Source organism: Microcaecilia unicolor, chromosome 11 (assembly GCF_901765095.1).
Source record: "Microcaecilia unicolor chromosome 11, aMicUni1.1, whole genome shotgun sequence".
NCBI classification, from domain to species: Eukaryota; Metazoa; Chordata; class Amphibia; order Gymnophiona; family Siphonopidae; genus Microcaecilia; species Microcaecilia unicolor.
In genome coordinates this window covers 61,382,665-61,400,248 of record NC_044041.1, presented here as the reverse complement: position 1 = coordinate 61,400,248, position 17,584 = coordinate 61,382,665, and the positions used below count along the sequence as shown (strand labels likewise).

General features: G+C 46.5%; 1 protein-coding gene across 2 annotated transcripts in view; it reads left to right on the top strand.

The window, feature by feature from the left end:
- Positions 1–17,584, top strand: part of SPECC1L (sperm antigen with calponin homology and coiled-coil domains 1 like) — a 151,434-nt gene that overhangs the window by 76,174 nt on the left and 57,676 nt on the right. For both annotated transcript variants that reach the window (XM_030219076.1, XM_030219077.1), the window contains 3 exons: positions 5,402–5,475; positions 8,036–8,211; positions 14,243–14,406. In XM_030219076.1, coding sequence (XP_030074936.1) covers positions 5,402–5,475; positions 8,036–8,211; positions 14,243–14,406 — 414 coding nt within the window. The remainder of the gene's footprint in view (positions 1–5,401; positions 5,476–8,035; positions 8,212–14,242; positions 14,407–17,584) is intronic.

The window sequence follows — 17,584 nt, the reverse complement described above, 5'->3', positions numbered from 1 at the left end:
CATATCTTCAAAATACAACAAATACAGGACAGACCCTACAATGAATACTAGTAACTCAAAAAGGTCAGTATGTTTCATGCACTTGCCACCCCTAGGATCAGAGCTAATGGCATGCAAATTTAGCTCTGGGCCTTGATGACTCTGCATGGTAGTGTATGAATGAGGAAGATGACAAAACCTATCCTGAATAAGGAGATAGATCTTAAGCAGCCATGCCCTACAGCTAGCAGTGAGGATAGGAGTAACTGGCCAGATTGGATGGGCCATCAGGTCTTTTTCTACTTTTGCATCTGACTGAGGCTCAGAATTGCATGCAGATGGTTTCTCTTTGACGCTAAAGTGTAAGGATTTGCCCTGTTTAACTTTGTAATGTGTTTAAATTTTGTATTAGGACCATTCTAGGAGTTCTTGAGCCACTTGAGAATCTTTGCCTCGTATCTCTCACCAGTAGAGGGAGTGATGTGTGGTTCCTGTAGTTAGACACCTCTCCACTTGCCATGTTGCTGTGAGGGAACTGCTTTTGTTACTGAGTAATGGTTGTAGGAGTCAGCCTGTCCGACACCAGACTGAGCGCGGGCATTGTTTATATATGACAGAATTATTAAAATAATGGTACATTGTTCCCTCTTTCTTAGACCATTCCAGAGCGTCATGTGTCTACTACCCATTAATCATATCCAGCTTGTAACGGAGATCTGTGTACTACTACTACTATAGCGCTACAAGGCATACGCAGTGCTGTACATCATTCACAAAAAGACAGTCCCTGCTCAAAGAGCTCACAATCTAAACAGGACAGACAAACAGAACAACTAAGAGGTAAAGGATAAAAGGGTACAGGGCAAGTGAGTAGTGGTTAGGAGTAAAAAGCAGCGTCAAAGAGGTGGGCTTTTAGCCTGGATTTGAAAATGGCCAAAGACGGGGCTAGACGTACAAGCTCGGGAAGTCTATTCCAGGCGTGAGGTGCAGCGAGAAAAAAGGAACAGAGTCTGGAATTAGCAGTAGAGGAGAAGGGGACAGACAGGAGAGATTTATCCACAGAACGGAGTACCCGAGGGGGGGGGGGTGTAGGGAGAGACAAGAGCGGAAAGGTACTGAGGAGTGGTAGAGTGAATGCACTTGTAGGTCAGTAAGAGAAGCTTGAATTGAATGCGGAAACGGATAGGGAGCCAGTGAAGTGGCTTGAGGAGAGGGCTAATGTGAGCATAGCGACTTTGGCGGAAAATGAGTTGCACAGCAGAGTTTTGGACTGATTGAAGAGGAGAGAGATGGCTAAGTGGGAGGCCGGTGAGAAGCAGGTTGCAATAATATAGACGAGAGGTGATAAGAGTGTGGATGAGGGTTCTGGTAGAGTGCTCAGAGAGGAAGGGATGGATTTTGCTGATGTTATAGAGAAAGAAATGACAGGTTTTGGCAATCTGCTGAATGTGAGCAGAGAAGGAGAGAGAGGAGTCGAAGATGACCCCAAGGTTACGAGCTGATGAGACAGGGAGAATGAGAGTGCCATCTACAGAAATAGAGACAGGGAGAAGATGAGAAGCTCGGTTTTGGCCATATTAAGTTTCAGATGATGTTGAGACATCGAGGTAGCGATATCAGAAAGACAGGCAGAAACTTTGGTCTGGTTGTTAGTTGAGATTTCGGGGGTAGAGAGGTAGGTCTGGGAGTCATCAGCGTAGAGATGGTAATGAAAGCCATGGAATGATATCAGAGAGCCAAGGGAAGAAGTGTAGATGGAGAACAAAAGAGGACTGAGAACAGAACCCTGAGGCACACCGATTGGTAGTGGGATAGAAGTGGAAGAGGATCCACCAGAGTGTACACTAAAGGTGCGAAGCGAGAGGTAGGAGGATAACCAGGAAAGAACAGAGCCCTGGAATCCAAGTGAAGACAACGTATCAAGGAGTAAGCTGTGATCAACAGTGTCAAAAGCGGCGGATAGATCGAGAAGGATGAGGATAGAATAGAGACCTTTGGATTTGGCCATTAACGGGTCGTTGGAAACTTTTTAAAGTGCAGTTTCAGTAGAATGAAGAGGGCGAAAAGCCAGATTGGCCGTGTAGTGTAATCTAGTCTCCTAGAAGATGTGGGGGAGGGGAGGAAGGACAGTATATTGCTTTAGATAGAATTGAGCAAAGGGTGAGTGTACCCATATAATTGCTGTCACCAGCTCTTAGGCACTGCAGTTGCAGGAGTTAAAAGATGAGGTGATAGTGTCTGAGGATCTGAAGGCAGCAAAACAGTGTGACAAGGTGGTGGCCATAACTAGAAGGATGCTAGGCTACATAGAGATGTAACCAGCAGAAGAAAGGAGGTGTTGATGCCGCTGTATAAGTCGTTGATGAGGCCCCACATGAGTATTGTGTTCAGTTTTGGAGGCTGTATCTTGCTAAGGATGTACAAAGACTTGAAGCGGTTCAGAGGAAGGCAACAAAAATGGTAAGGGGCATGTACCAAAAGACATATGAGAAGAGACTAGAAGACCTGAATACGTATACCCTAGAGGAAAGAAGGAGAAATGTCAGGAAATTCTTTTTCATGGAGAGGGTGGTCAATGCCTGGAATGCCCTCCTGAGGGAGATGGTAGAGACAAAAACGGTAATGGAATTCAAATAGGTGTGGGATAAACACAGAGGATCTCTAATTAGAAAATGGTATTAAAAAAAAAAATCTTTAAATGGCTACATGTGTGTAGATGTGTCACGTGACACGTAGATGGCGTCTCCATCTGTGAAGAACTAAGACCAGTGCTGGGCAGACGTGTACGGTCTGTATCCCCGTATATGGTAATCCGGTTTAAGATGGGCTGGAAAAAGCTTCAACAGCAGCTTCAGTAGCTGGAACGTGAGGATAGAGCTAGGCAGACTTTTATGGTCTGTGTCCCGCAAATAAAACAAATTTGGATGGGCTGGAGTGGGTTTGAACACCAACTCCAGTAGTTGGCATGTAAGGACAGTGCTGGGCAGACATCTACAGTCTATGTCCCAGAAATGCCAAAGAAAGACCATGATCAAGTATTTTATATCACATTCATTGTTTAATTATGAACTGATAATGTGCAGACTGGATGGGACCATTCAGGTCTGTGTCTGCTATTATTTACTATATTACTATGAGGCTGGAAGCAGTGGAAGATTTCTCAGAGACAACCTGAACTGTGTTAATAGTTAATGCATAGTGGAGGAGTAGCCTAGTGGTTAGAGCACTGGTCTTACAATCCAGAGGTGGCCAGTTCAAATCCCACTGCTGCTCCTTGTGATCTTGGTCAAGTCACTTAACCCTCCATTGCCTCAGGTACAAACTTAGATTGTGAGCCCTCCTGGGACAGAGAAATATCCAGAGTACCTGAATGTAACTCACCTTGAACTACTACTGAAAAAGGTGTGAGCAAAATTTAAATAAATAAATATTGGAGGTCTCTACCAAGTGTTTTGTTGGAGTTTAGAATGAACTAATCTTGGGCGACTTCAGCTTACACAGAATGACAGTGTAGGTGCAATGTGGTGCGAATAGATTTGACAGCGTGACTGTGTTACTGATTGAGTTGATTGAAGCACGCTGCCTTGCTGCATGAATCAAATTTTAAAAAAATTTTAAGCTGACTTTTTTGTGCCCTTTCCTCAGGTTAACCCCCTTTATTTTTCTTCATTGCTCATTTCTTATAAGCCGTTGAGATTTCTCAGGTCCTTGCAGGAATTACTTTTGTTGGTCCTACTACTGTACAAAATTAGACTGTACTGTACTAGGCACTTAGGTTTTTTTTTTCCTATCTGGCAGCCCACCCTATAGAATTTTGTCCCATGATCTATGAAGCAAGCACTGTCATTTGGAATTTTAAAAAGCTATTAAAGCTTTTTTGTTTTCTCCACGTTTTAGAAGTATATGGAGGTTGAGGTTCTGATTTCCTTCTTGTAGATGTTAAATGGATTGAGGCAGTATGATGGCTGTTTACTAACTTTTTTTAATTAGCTTTTTTTTCTTTGTGTCCCTTTTTTCTTCTCTTCAAGGAGTGTAACTTTATTCCTGTTGTGTCATTGTCTTTTGTTTGACTTTATTGTTTTAAGTTAGCTGTTGTCATTGAATTTGTAAACCACCTTGAAATTTTTTTTAGTTGGTTGTGGGGGGGGGGGGCATAATCGAAAGGGACGCCCAAGTTTTGTTGAGGACGTCCTCGCAAAACATCCCAGTGGAGGGGCGGGGAAACCTGTATTATCGAAACAAGATGGGCGTTCATCTTTTGTTTCGATAATACAGTCGGGGACGCCCAAATCTTGAAATTTAGGTCGTCCTTAGAGATGGTCATCCCTAGACTTGGTCGTTTCTGATTTTCTGCGATAATGGAAACCAAGGACGCCCATCTCAGAAATGACCAAATGCAAGCCCTTTGGTCATGGGAGGAGCCAGCATTTCTAGTACACTGGTCCCCCTGACATGCCAGGACACCAACCGGGCACCCTAGGGGGCACTGCAGTGGACTTCATAAAAATGCTCCCAGGAACATAGCTCCCTTACCTTGTCTGCTGATCCCACCAACCCCCCCCCCCCCTAAAACCCACTACCCACAACTGTACACCACTACCATAGCCCTTATGGATGAAGGGGGTCACCTAGATGTGGGTACAGTGGGTTTCTGGTGGGTTTTGGAGGGCTCGCTGTTTCCTCCACAAACGTAACAGGTAGGGGGGGATAGGCCTGGGTCCACCTGCCTGAAGTGAACTGTACCCACTAAAACTGCTCCAGGGACCTGCATACTGCTGTCACAGACGTGAGTATGACATCTGAGGCTGGCAAAAAATATTTTTAAAGATGTTTTTTGAGGGTGGGAGGGGGTTAATGACCACTGGGGGGGTAAGGGGAGCTCATCCCCGATTCTCTCCAGTGGTCATCTGGTCATTTCAGCCACCTTTTTGTGCCTTGGTCATAAGAAAATCAGGACCAGGTAAAGTCGTCCAAGTGCTCATCAGGGACGTCCATGCGTTCGGCACGCCCAAGTCCCGCCTTTGCCATGCCTCCGATACACCCCCTTGAACTTTGGCCGCCCCTGCGACGGAAAGCAGTTGGGGATGTACAAAATCGGCTTTCGATTATATTGATTTGGACAACCCTGTGAGAAGGACGCCCATCTTCCGATTTGTGTCAAAAGATGGGCGTCCTCTTTCTAAAATGAGCCTGTACATATAATATTGGTTACATAAAATAGTCTGTTTTGCTGTAGTTTTCTGGCCATGCTGTTCTGCTGGTGTCTTGTCTTCCAGTGGAGGCAAGAATGTATTCAGAAACATTTGGCATGCACAGAAATGTTTGTAACCTATTCCTCATTTCTTTAGTACGCTACTCTTCTCATGTGCATTGAACTACAGAGATAAGATTTGATACATGATCTGTCTGTTCTTTTCCCCAGACACTGTTAAAAAACTTCAGGATCAGAAACATGACATGGAGAGGGAAATCAAAATTTTAAACCGGAAACTGCGGGTAGGTTTGAAATTGCCACAAGTTCAAAACTCTGTACAAGAGAAGTGAGGGGGGGGGGGGGGGGGGGGTTTGAAAAGCCATCTTGGAGACCACACAGACCACAAACAAAACGGGTCTATAAGGCAGATGACCCTGAAACATTATTTAAATTTGTTATAACCCACAGTATTTCTAGATGAAGTACAGAGAATCATAAGACAACAGCAGACTTACAAACAAAAACAATACATTATCCTGCAGTGCCCTGAGATCTAGTGTACAGCATGCAATGCTACTGTATTAAAGACAGACTTGAGCTCTCCCCCTTTAGTGTCCGATAATTACACAGTGCTATTACCTTTTACTGAATGAAGGTTTTAAGAGAGACCTGCTCTAATACTCTTTGTCTCCCTTCTGTAGTGTATGGTCATCCAGCCATATTGCACTTCCAGCACTGACATACCTCATGGCTTGGAGCTGTGCCTGGATTTCATGTGTGATATTGTGCACACTTGTCCATGTAAATCCAGCCCACTCGGTCTTTTTTTGTGTGGATGACACATGAAAATTAGTTTTTTTTAAATTTATAATCGTGTTTATTAAGTTTTTGCAAACAATCCTATATAATAATTCTCACCTCCAACGTTTTGAGGCTGCCTGGAACCGTGGTTTTTGGCCAGAGCTGCTCAGGAAAGTGGAGTAGATAAAAGTGACGTCATTCCTGAAGTGCCACTGATTGGCTGCGCCTCCAGCCCGACGCCCAGCAACAAAACGCAACCCAGCCAGCATGAAACAGCGATCCAAGCAAACAGCGACCCAGCCAGCAGCAAACAGTGACCCAGGCAGGGGGAGGAGTAGGGAAACACGCTGCAGACTGCCTGCCAGCCTACAGAACTAACTGCCCTCAATCGGAGAGCACGAAGAGGGAGGGTGGCGACACAGCGAACGAGCGTCGGAGAGGATGAAGAGGGAGGGTGGCGAGACGGCAAGCGGAGGAGGCGGGTGAGGGCTCAGGGCGGGGGTCGGGGTCCAGTAGTGGCGAGTCAGAGAAGGGGGGAGGGAAAGCGCAGCGGGTCCGATTCCAGCACGGCCGTCATCCCCGTTCACTCAAAAAGAAAGCAAGCAAACCTATGACATGCTGCAGGACGTTCAATAGAGAGGAGTGGAAGTGAACAAAGCAAGTCTATGGTAAGCAAGGAAGCCCATTGGTTAATCTCTGATTCCACTCCCCAAAGCAGCCGTCATTCCTATACACTCAAAAAAAAAAAAAAAAAAAAAAAAAGGAAAACTAGGAGCTGCTTCTCATTACAGCTGTTTCCACTGGACAAAAGGAGGGGGGAGACACACAGACCCTGCAACTGGGATGGGGGACCCTGCAACTGGGAAAAAGAGAGGGGGGAGGGGGGACCCTGCAACTGGGGAAAAAAGGAGGAAGGGATGGAGGGGGGGGACCCTGCAACTTGGAAAAAGGGAGGATGGGAGGAGGGGGGACCCTGCAACTGGGAGGAAGAAAGGGAGGGAGGGGGGGACACCCCTGCAAATGGGAGACATACTGGGGGGGGAGACCCTGGAACTGGGAGAGAGGGGGGACCCTGGCACATACTCTCATTCTCACACACACACTCGCACCCAGTCTCACTCTCTCTCTGTCACACACACGCACATTCACACTCTCTCAAACATACACACTCCGAGGAAAACCTTGCTAGCGCCCGTTTCCTTTAAAACAGAAACGGGCCTTTTTTACTAGTTAACAAATAATCACCAAAACAAAATATAATGAACCTCAGAGCAAATTGAGAGTGCAGAAAGAGAAATGTAAGAGCTATAATAATACTAAAGGGGAGAGAAGGCCTTGACTTTTATGGCCTCTCCCTGTCTAAACAAAATGCTCTAGTATCTGAATCCAACTAAACCACCCTTCCCCCCCCCCCCCTTTCTGTTCCAAAAACAACATAAGCCCATAATATATCCCAAGAAGAAAAAAAAAAATAAAAAAAAAAACCACGTCAGGATCTAGAGAGAGTTAAGAATACCACTACGGGCTCTGTGGGGGAGGGACTGCATTTGGGCGATGTCTTGACCTGGTTATTTTCGAAAAGCATTAAGGCATGAAATTTATTATGCCAGGCCCAAAAAGAAGGTGGATCCTGGACCGTCCAGACTCCCAGAATAATTTTTTTGCCCGCTGTACTTGCCTTCCTGAGCAACTGATGCCCCCCTCTCCCCAGCAGCACAAAAACTTCAAACTGATCTAACAAAATACCTGTCGGGGGAAAAAGTGGGATAGGGGACTGTAAGATGCCTCCTATATATGCTATCACGTCTGTCCAGAACTGTTGCACAACTGGGCAATACCAAAAGGCATGAAAAAAATTGCTTTCTGCAGTGTGGCATCAACCACAATGTGGTGAGTCCACTTTACCTTTTTTGAGCAACTGTTCCTGTGTCATATAAGCACGATTCAGTAACATGAAAATGAATTTTATATAGCCTCCCCCCTCCTTTGTCATGTAAGATAGCTATTATTTTATTATATTTTCCCTGCTCTTGGCTTCAGAGGTGCTGCTTCTGATTGTAGGAGGAATCTGCAGAATGGCGGCAGTTCCAAGCTGACCTACAGACAGCTGTTGTCATAGCAAATGATATCAAATCGGAAGCACAAGAGGAGATTGGGGAATTGAAACGGCGCCTTCATGAGGCTCAAGAAAAGAATGAGAAACTTGCCAAGGAGTTAGATGATGCCAAATCCCGCAAGTATGTTGGCATCTTCTTCACAGCTGTGTGAAGTGAGAGCTGTATGAATAATCCCTTGTATGTATGATATAGAAGGTACTGGAGCTGTGTGTATTGTCTTTTATTGTTCGTTGTCACATATATGTGTGTGATGTGGCAGGCTATGGTGAGAGTAATGCCCACTGGGTCTTATATAACATTTGAAAGAGAGAGAGACATAGGAGCTGTGTGTATTGGGTTGTCGTCTGCAACGGCCCAGGAGACCGGCAAAATTTTGTACAGCAAAAACAAACAACTCTCCGCCATGCGGGCCGAACACACCGCGCATGCACAAATGGCTTCCCGCCTGCAACTCGAGCAATGCCGTACTCCGTTTCTTTTTTTCCATGACTGTGGTGACACGGAATTTTCGAGTTCTGTGTTGCCCTCGGCCCAGGAGATTGTAGCGTGTCCATTTTTTCCCCTTTTCTACCTTCTCTTTTGTTTAGTTTTTCTCAAACTTAAAAAAAAACAAAAAAAAAACGTGGTTTTAGTTCCTTATTTTCTTAGTTTTTTCTCCTGATTCTAAGTTTTCTTTCTTTTCGTCGAGGCCTGGTTTATTTCCCTTTTTTCTCTTTTTGTGCCTTTTTAATTGGCACAATCGCGTATTTTAATTTCGCAGCCGCTGTTTTTCCATCCATGTCATTGAGGACACCCACCCAGCGGCTTCAAGCGTTGTACTCTGTGCAACCGGACCATCTCGGGTACCGACCCCCACACGTGGTGTCTCCAGTGCCTTGGGCCCGATCATTTGCCAGCTGCTTGTAAGCTGTGTTCTTTAATGAAAAAACGGACCCAAGTGTCTTGGGAGGCTCAACGTGAAAAACGTTTTGCAGATTGGTCCGGTCCTTCGGCATCGGTACTGAGGTCAGCGGTGTCGAGGGAGCATCGACTTCAAGAGCGCAGGTAATGGCTGCTGATCGACCACATCGCGCTGGGAGCAGCGAGGCATCGAGTGGGTCTCCACCTGTCTCAAGGCTTACTGCTATGCTGGCCCCCCGGGACCGACCTTTGTCGGACCCGGCCCCAAGGAGGAGTGAAGATTCTACATCCTCTTCGGTACCGAGGAGTCCTGATGACGGGCGTTGAGCAAAGGCTAAGAAGCACAGTCATCATTCTCCTTCCATGTGCGGTACCGAGAGCTCTGGGGAGCCGATGGATTCGGCACCCGAGAAGCGTCGGTGCCGGGAGGACTGCTCACCCTCTATTCAGGAGGTGCTGATGCGTCGGTCTTCTGGCAGCCTGGTACCGGCTCTCGAGCCCCCTCAGATTCTGCCACCAGCTCCTGCACTGGCCCCGCAGCCTTTTCCAATGGAGGGTCTCAACGAGCGCATCAGAGCCCTTCCAGAGCTTCTGGAGGGATTGCTGCGCCAGTCTGCTTCGGTGCCAGGAGTGCTTGCGCCTTCTGCATAGACTTTGGAAGCGGCATCTGGGCCTTCGCCTGTGGTGAGGTTGATATTTTTTCACCAAAGGTGGCCTCTCTTAACCTCCGATCGGTGGGTTCTTCAAATAGTCCGGTCAGGATACACCCTCAATCTGGTATCCAAACCTCCGAATTGCCCACCGGCAGCTCATTTTTACAGCTCCCAGCACAAGCAGGTACTTGCAGAGGAACTTTCCGCCTTCTAAAGGCCAATGCGGTCGAACCCGTTCCACCAGGGGAAGAATGGCTGGGATTCTATTCCAGGTACTTCCTTGTACAAAAGAAAACGGGGGTTTGCGTCCCATCCTAGACCTAAGGGCCCTGAACAAATTCCTAGTCCGAGAAAAGTTCAGGATGGTTTCCCTCGGCACCCTTCTTTCCATGATTCAGGAAAACGATTGGCTATGCTCTCTGGACTTAAAGGATGCCTATACCCACATCTCGATACTCCCAGCTCACAGGAAGTATCTTCGGTTTTGGTTGGGAACTCGGCATTTTCAGTACTGTGTACTGCCCTGTGGCCTCGCATCTGTGCCCAGGGTTTTTTCAAAGTGCCTGGCAGTTGTCGCAGCATCGCTGTGCAGACTGGGAGTGCATGTGTTCCCTTATCTCGACGATTGGCTGGTGAAGAGTGCCTCGGAAGCAGGCGCTCTACAGTCCATGCGGATGACTATTCGGGTGCTAGAACTACTGGGGTTCGTGATCAATTATCCCAAGTCCCATCTGGTCCTGGTTCAAAAATTGGAGTTCATTGGAGCTCTGTTGGACACACGGACGTCTCGAGCTTATCTTCTCCAGGCAAGGGCAGATAATCTCCTGGCCCTCATGTCCATGGCTCGAGCATCTCAACATCACAGCTCGGCAGATGTTGAGACTCTTAGGACACATGGCCTCCACAGTTCATGTAACTCCCATGGCACGCCTACATATGGTACCAGGCCACAGGGGATCTAGAGAATGTGATCCATCTCTCCGCCGATTTTTGCAGTTCCCTTCAGTGGTGGACCATTTGATCCAATTTGACCTTGGGACGTCCATTCCAAATTCCTCAGCCACAAAAAGTGCTGACGACGGATACATCCCTCCTGGGGTGGGGAGCTCATGTAGATGGACTTCACACTCAAGGATCTTGGTCCTTTCAGGAAAAGGGTCTTCAGATCAACCTCCTGGAATTACGAGCGATCTGGAACACTCTCAAGGCTTTCAGAGATCGGCTGTTCAACCAAATCATTCTGATTCAGACAGACAATCAGGTTGCTGTGTATTACACCAACAAGCAGGGGGCACCGGATCTCGCCCTCTGTGTCAGGAAGCCGTCTGGATGTGGCTTTGGGTACGCCGTCACGGCATGTTTCTTCAAGCCACGTATCTGGCAGGCGTAAACAACAGTCTGGCCGACTAGGACTAGGGGGCATGCGATGAAACTACAGTGTAGTAAATTTAAAACAAATTGGAGAAAATGTTTCTTCACCCAACGCATAATTAAACTCTGGAATTCGTTGCCGGAGAACGTGGTGAAGGCAGTTAGCTTAGCAGAGTTTAAAAAGGGGTTAGACGGTTTCCTAAAGGACAAGTCCATAAACCACTACTAAATGGACTTGGGAAAAATCACAATTCCAGGAATAACATTTATAGAATGTTTGTACGTTTGGGAAGCTTGCCAGGTGCCCTTGGCCTGGATTGGCCGCTGTCGAGGACAGGATGCTGGGCTCGATGGACCTTTGGTCTTTTCCCAGTGTGGCATTACTTATGTACTTATGTAGGTTGAGCAGGATCATGCAACCACGAGTGGTCGCTCAACATGGGTGTTGTCCACAAGATCTTCCAAGCGTGGGGCACCCCCCTCGGTGGATCTTTTTGCCACTCAGATCAATAACAAAGTCCCTCAATTCTGTTCCAGACTTCAGGCCCACGACAGACTAGTGTCAGATGCCTTTCTCCTGCATTGGGGGACAGGCCTTCTGTATGCGTATCCTCCCATACCTCTAGTAGGGAAGACTTTGCTGAAACTCAAGCAAGATCGTGGAACAATGATCCTGGTTGCTCCTTTCTGGCCTTGTCAGTTCTGGTTTCTTCTTCTTCTGGAATTGGCCTCCGAAGAACCGTGGAGATTGGAGTGTTTTCCGACTCTCATCACCCAGAACGAGGGGTCGCTTCTACATCCTAACCTCCAGTCTCTGGCTGTCACGGCCTGGATGTTGAGAGCTTAGAAGTTGCCTCTTTGGGTCTTTCAGAGGGTGTCTCCCGAGTCTTGCTTGCTTCCAGGAAAGATTCCACGAAAAAGTGTTATTCTTTCAAATGGAGGAGGTTTGCCGTCTGGTGTGCCAGCAAGGCCCTAGATCCTTTTTCTTGTCCTACACGGACCGTGCTTGATTACCTTCTACACTTATCAGAGTCTGGTCTCAAGACCAACTCTATAAGAGTTCACCTTAGTGCAATTAGTGCTTATCATCAACATGTAGAGGGTAAGCCTATCTCTGGACAGCCTTTAGTTCGCTTCATGAGAGGTTTGCTTTTTTCAAAGCCCCCTGTCAAACTTCCACCAGTGTCATGGGATCTCAACGTCGTTCTCACCCAGCTGATGAAAGCTCCTTTTGAGCCACTGAATTCCTGCCATCTGAAGTACTTGACCTGGAAGGTCATTTTCTTGGTGGCTGTTACTTCAGCTCGTAGAGTCAGTGAGCTCCAAGCCTTGGTAGTGCATGCACCTTATATCAAGTTTCATCATAACAGAGTAGTCCTCCGCACTCACCCTAGGTTCTTGCTGAAGGTGGTGTCAGAGTTCCATCTGAACCAGTCAGTAGTTTTGCCAACATTCTTTCCCCGTCATACCCGCCCTGGTGAAGACAAGTTGCTCACCTTGGACTATAAGGGAGCATTGGCCTTTTACGTGGAGCGGACAAAGCCCTACAGACAGTCTGCCCAGTTGTTTGTTTCTTTTGATCCCAACAGGAGGGGACTCGCCATCGGAAAGCACACAATCTCTAATTGGCTAGCAGATTGCATATCCTTTACTTATGCCCAAGCTGGGCTGACTCTAGAGGGCCATGTCACGGCTCATAATGTCAGAGCCATGGCTGTGTCAGTGGTTCACTTGAAGTCAGCTTCTATTGAAGAGATTTGCAAGGCTGCAACGTGGTCATCAGTCCACACATTCACATCTCACTACTGCCTTCAGCAGGATACCCGACGCGACAGTCGGTTTGGGCAGTCGGTGCTGCAGAATCTGTTCGGGGTTTAGAATCCAACTCCACCCTCCTAGGCCCTTTTTCTTTTATGTTCCAGGCTTCACTCTCATTTAGTTGTGTTTCTTTTCAGGTCAATCTCTGTTATGTCCTCGTCGTTGTGAGGCCTAATTGACCAATGTTTTTTGTTTTGAGTGAGCCTGGGGGCTAGGGATACCCCAATCGTGAGAACAAGCAGCCTGCTTGTCCTCAGAGAAAGTGAAGATACATACCTGTAGCAGGTATTCTCCGAGGACAGCAGGTTGATTGTTCTCACAAACCCACCCCCCTCCCCTTTGGAGTTGTTCCAGTTCTCTATTTTGCTTTTTGCATTGTTCTTTCCTTTTAGTTCCACCAGCCAGGTCTAGAGTCCCACCCTGTGCTTGTTTTGATTCTTTGTGATCTAGCCTGCAACTCTCGTGTTGGCTTTTTTCTAACTTTGGAAGTTCATGATTCAAATATTGCATGCTGTACATTCTATTTCCCTTGTAATTCTCCATTTATTTGGGATATCAATATTGAGTTATAGGGGTAAGAATACAGGTTTTCTACTGCTTTGCATTGCAAATACCGAAGTGCTGAGGCTGCATGGCACACTTACGGCACAGAGCTTACAACTCTGAATTGTCTGTCTCCATCTGCTGGTTGACACACACAACCTACAGGTACTGGACTGGTCTGGTGGGACTAAAGGAAAGAAAATTAGTAGGTAAGACCTAATTTCTTTTTCTGAGCGTTAGACACTGGGATTTTGGGAAATATTGCATGGGCCTTGATACCTTAATACTTGTTAGCAATATGGGTGGATTTAGCCTTATTTGTCACACATGATTTGGATTCATTTAGAGCAATTAATGTGTGGTTGAAATTCAGTGGGAAGGGATTTTTGACAATTTTTATGTAAATGTTCATAGCCTGTGCCCTCCTAGAGCTGGTGGCTTGACCCAGGTTAGCATGTTATAGAGAAATTACAGAATTTGTTCCCATGTTAATCATGTAACTAGTGCACCACAGGGCTGTCCACTTCATTGGGCCTCACCATGGCTATCTGTTTTGTGCAGTGATCCTGAGGCAATAAATGATTTACTCATAGGAGAGAAACAGCCTCCATCCCCATGAGGGAAGATTTAAGAGGGCAGGTCTGGTAAAGTTCACACGTGTTTCTTTTTGATATTCACACATGTTCTTTACTTCACATATTTGGCAGGTCATGAATACCTGCAGTATTGGCCTGCCATGGAATTTTCAAAGGGAAATTGCACAAGGAAGTTCCCTTTGGAGATCAACCTCAAGCAGACCACGTGCTTTCAAAATTACCATTCCTGTGAGTATGTTCCTTGCCTATCATCACTAAATTCTCTTCTAGGCAGGAAGAAGAGCGTGGACGAGTATATAATTATATGAATGCTGTGGAGAGGGACCTGGCAGCACTGAGGCAAGGAATGGGACTGAGTCGTAGATCATCTGCATCCTCTGAGCCAACTCCCACCGTCAAAACCCTAATCAAGTCCTTTGACAGTGCCTCTCAAGGTGAGTTCTGTACAGAGCTTGCATGCAGCTCTGGATGGTCACAAGCAGGGCCAGCTCAAGGAACAGTGGTGTCTTGAGCCAACTTTCTTCTTTGCTTCTGGCTCCGCCCTCCCCCCCACAAGTTCAGCATTTCTCCTTAAACCCCCTCTTTCAGGTTCAGCATTTCTCCTTAAACCCCCTCTTTCTGGTTCAGCATCTCTCCTCTCAACCCCCTCTTTCAGGTTCAGCATCTCTCAACCCCCCCCCTTTCAGGTTCAGCATCTCTCAACCCCCCCCCCCCATTTCAGGTTCAGCATCTCTCAACCCCCCCCCCCTTTCAGGTTCAGCATCTCTCAACCCCCCCCCCCCCTTTCAGGTTCAGCATCTGTCAACCCCCCTCTTTCAGGTTCAGCATCTCTCAACCCCCCCCTTTTAGGTTCAGCATCTCTCAAACCCCCCCCCCCTTGCAGGTTCAGCATCTCTCAACCCCCCCCCCCCTTGCAGGTTCAGCATGTCTCCTCTCAACACCCGCCTTCAGGTTCAGCATCTGTCCCTACAGATTCATTATCTCTCCTCTCAACACCCCCCCCCCCAATGCAAGTTCAGCATGTCTCCTCTTAACCCCCCCCCCCCCCCCCCCCGGAAAGCTCAGCATCTCTCCTCTCAACCCTCCCTCTTGCAGGTCCTGCGTCTCTCCCTCCGCCCCCCCCCCCCCCCCCAGTCCAGTTTCTCTTTCTCCCTCTGCATCAGAATAGGCAGGATACAGCATAGAGAAATAAAAAGTTGCCTACCTGTAACGGTAGTTCTCCTTGGACAGATGATCTTGAAGCCACACAAATGAAGTGACTCTCCCATGACGTCATTGACCCGGACCAATACCAAAGCATTAAGCTTAAAAAGCTATCACAATATGCGCGTGCAGATTCCCGCTCTAGTCCACACTATATACCATCAGGCAAGAACTGCCCCTTTTCAGTTTATTTCTTTCCATGCTGATGGTCAGACCCGCTGACTCAATACTCTCCAGTGCAAGATACTCTGTCCAGGGAGAATACTCAGGATCATGCTGCTGCAGCTGCAAGCAACCAACATTTCCTTAGCATCCCTCCGGACCGGACCACGATTGGACTGTTGGGTTGTGCCCGCCTATCAGCAGGTGGAGACTGAGAAAAAACTCTGACTCTAGAGAGCCAATAGGAGCCCTGGCCATGTGACCTTAGCCTCAGTATTTTCTCAGTCTCTCAGCAGGTAGGAAGTGAGCCCATTAGTCTCTCTCTCTCTCTTTTTCTCTATAAGATATTACAGATATATTTATAATACTTCTTCTGTGCCTGGAATCGTAATTAGAGGCTTGACAGGGTTTCTTTTCTTTCTTTGACAGCCTCTGGGGTGTTAAACTCGGGTGTCTCGAGTCCACCCCCCTTCCTCCCCATCTCCCTGGCTTAGCAGGGAAGGGCCGTCCCTTTCTCTGGAAAGGTGTACCGTCTTTGGGAGAGGCAGCCACTTTTAATAGGCAGCTGTTTTTAAAGAATTAAATCAAGTAAAAGAAAATTTAAAAAATTAATTCAAATGAAAGGAATTTAAAGGAAGTAGTTTTTGCTTTCCCCAGTCTTATAACGAGCAGGTAGCTCTTCTGTCTTATTCTGTTTGAAGAGTCTTTATTTTCTTTTCTGGCGGAGCTATTTAAAAAAAAAAAAAAAAAGTGAAAAGTCAGCGTCTGTGACTTTAATCGGTGGTTTTTTGTTATCTTCATTATTTTTCCTCTGCTATCCGGCGTTGTTAGCGGCGGTAGTTGTAAAAAAAAAAAAGAGAGAGGCGCGAACTGTTAAGCGCGTGCTCGCTCTTGGACAGGTCTGTATAGCTTGGGAGCTGTATTGATGGTTCCTGTCGGGCCAGAGGCTAAACCATGTTTTGTGCGGCATCGGAGGTTATCTGTTTTTCAGCGGCACGGATTTCCTGCTTCTTCGTCGGTCTGGTCAGTGGTTTTCTCCCCCAAACTTTATTCTTCTCATTTTGGCGCGCTTGGCCGCCATTGTTTTGCCTGCAGCTGCAATTTCCCTTGACGCGGTAGCGTTTTTCTGCTTTTACTGTGTTTGGCTGTTTGTGCAATGGAAAGGAGATATTGTTTCTCCGGTAGTTGGGGCAATTGGTAGTATATTTTCCCCGCAATTAATTTTTACATGTATTTTTCAAGCTATTAAAAAAACAAAAACGAATGGCGCTCGTGTTTTTCCCTCTGTTTTTTCTCCGTCGGGGACTTTTTGGTTGCTAGCAATGTTGTGAATTAAAGTGCAGCTCAGTTGGCGATTTCTTTGTTCTTGGCAAGACTCCGATTCAAAGTGCAGCTCAGTCGGGAATTCTCTGTTTTAGACAATGGGGCGAATTAAATTATATCTCAGCTCCAAAATAACCAATTTCCTATTCCTTTCCCTTGTGTGTGATGTTTGGAGGAAAGGTCTTTGCTATTGTCTAGCGCAGTTTTTATGGAGGTCCAGTGTGTGTCACTCTGTGTCTTTCTCATTTCCTGGTGAATAGGACTACATTGTCTAATAGTCAATTGATTAGTACTTTACAAATCTGGCCATAATATCTTAGTTCCTTTCAAGCATTTCCCTTCATGGCTATGATGTTATACAGTGTTTTAAGAACTTAACAAACATTTTCTATGGCATAGGCTATCTGGTTCAGGTGCCATTGTTTGGTACTTTACAATGCTGGACATAAGATCTTAATTCCTTTCAGGAAATTTTCCTCCATGGCTATGTTCTTATACAGTGTTTTAAGATCTTAACAAACGTTCTCTAGAGCGTAGGCTATATGGTTCAGATGCCATGTGCAATGAAATACATTGTCTGATACTCAATTGTTGCGTACTTTGCAATTCTGGACATAAGGTCTTACTTCCTTTCAGCAATTTTCTTTCATGGCTATGCGTTCTCTTTGGCATAGCAGATGACAGCTGCATAGGCTACATGGTTCAAATGGTTCTCATATTCTAGGAGACTCAGTCCTGTCTACAGAGCACCCAGTTTTCTCAGATGCTTTAGAAGGCATGTTTTATTCACGTCTTCTCTACTTTCCAACTGTCTTGGAGTTTCTCATGTGTTATCTTAGTTTTCTTCTAGGACTTACAAGATATATGTCCACTTAGGGAGTAAAGTTATCAGGTCAATTTGCATTTTCTCCCACTTAAGGATAG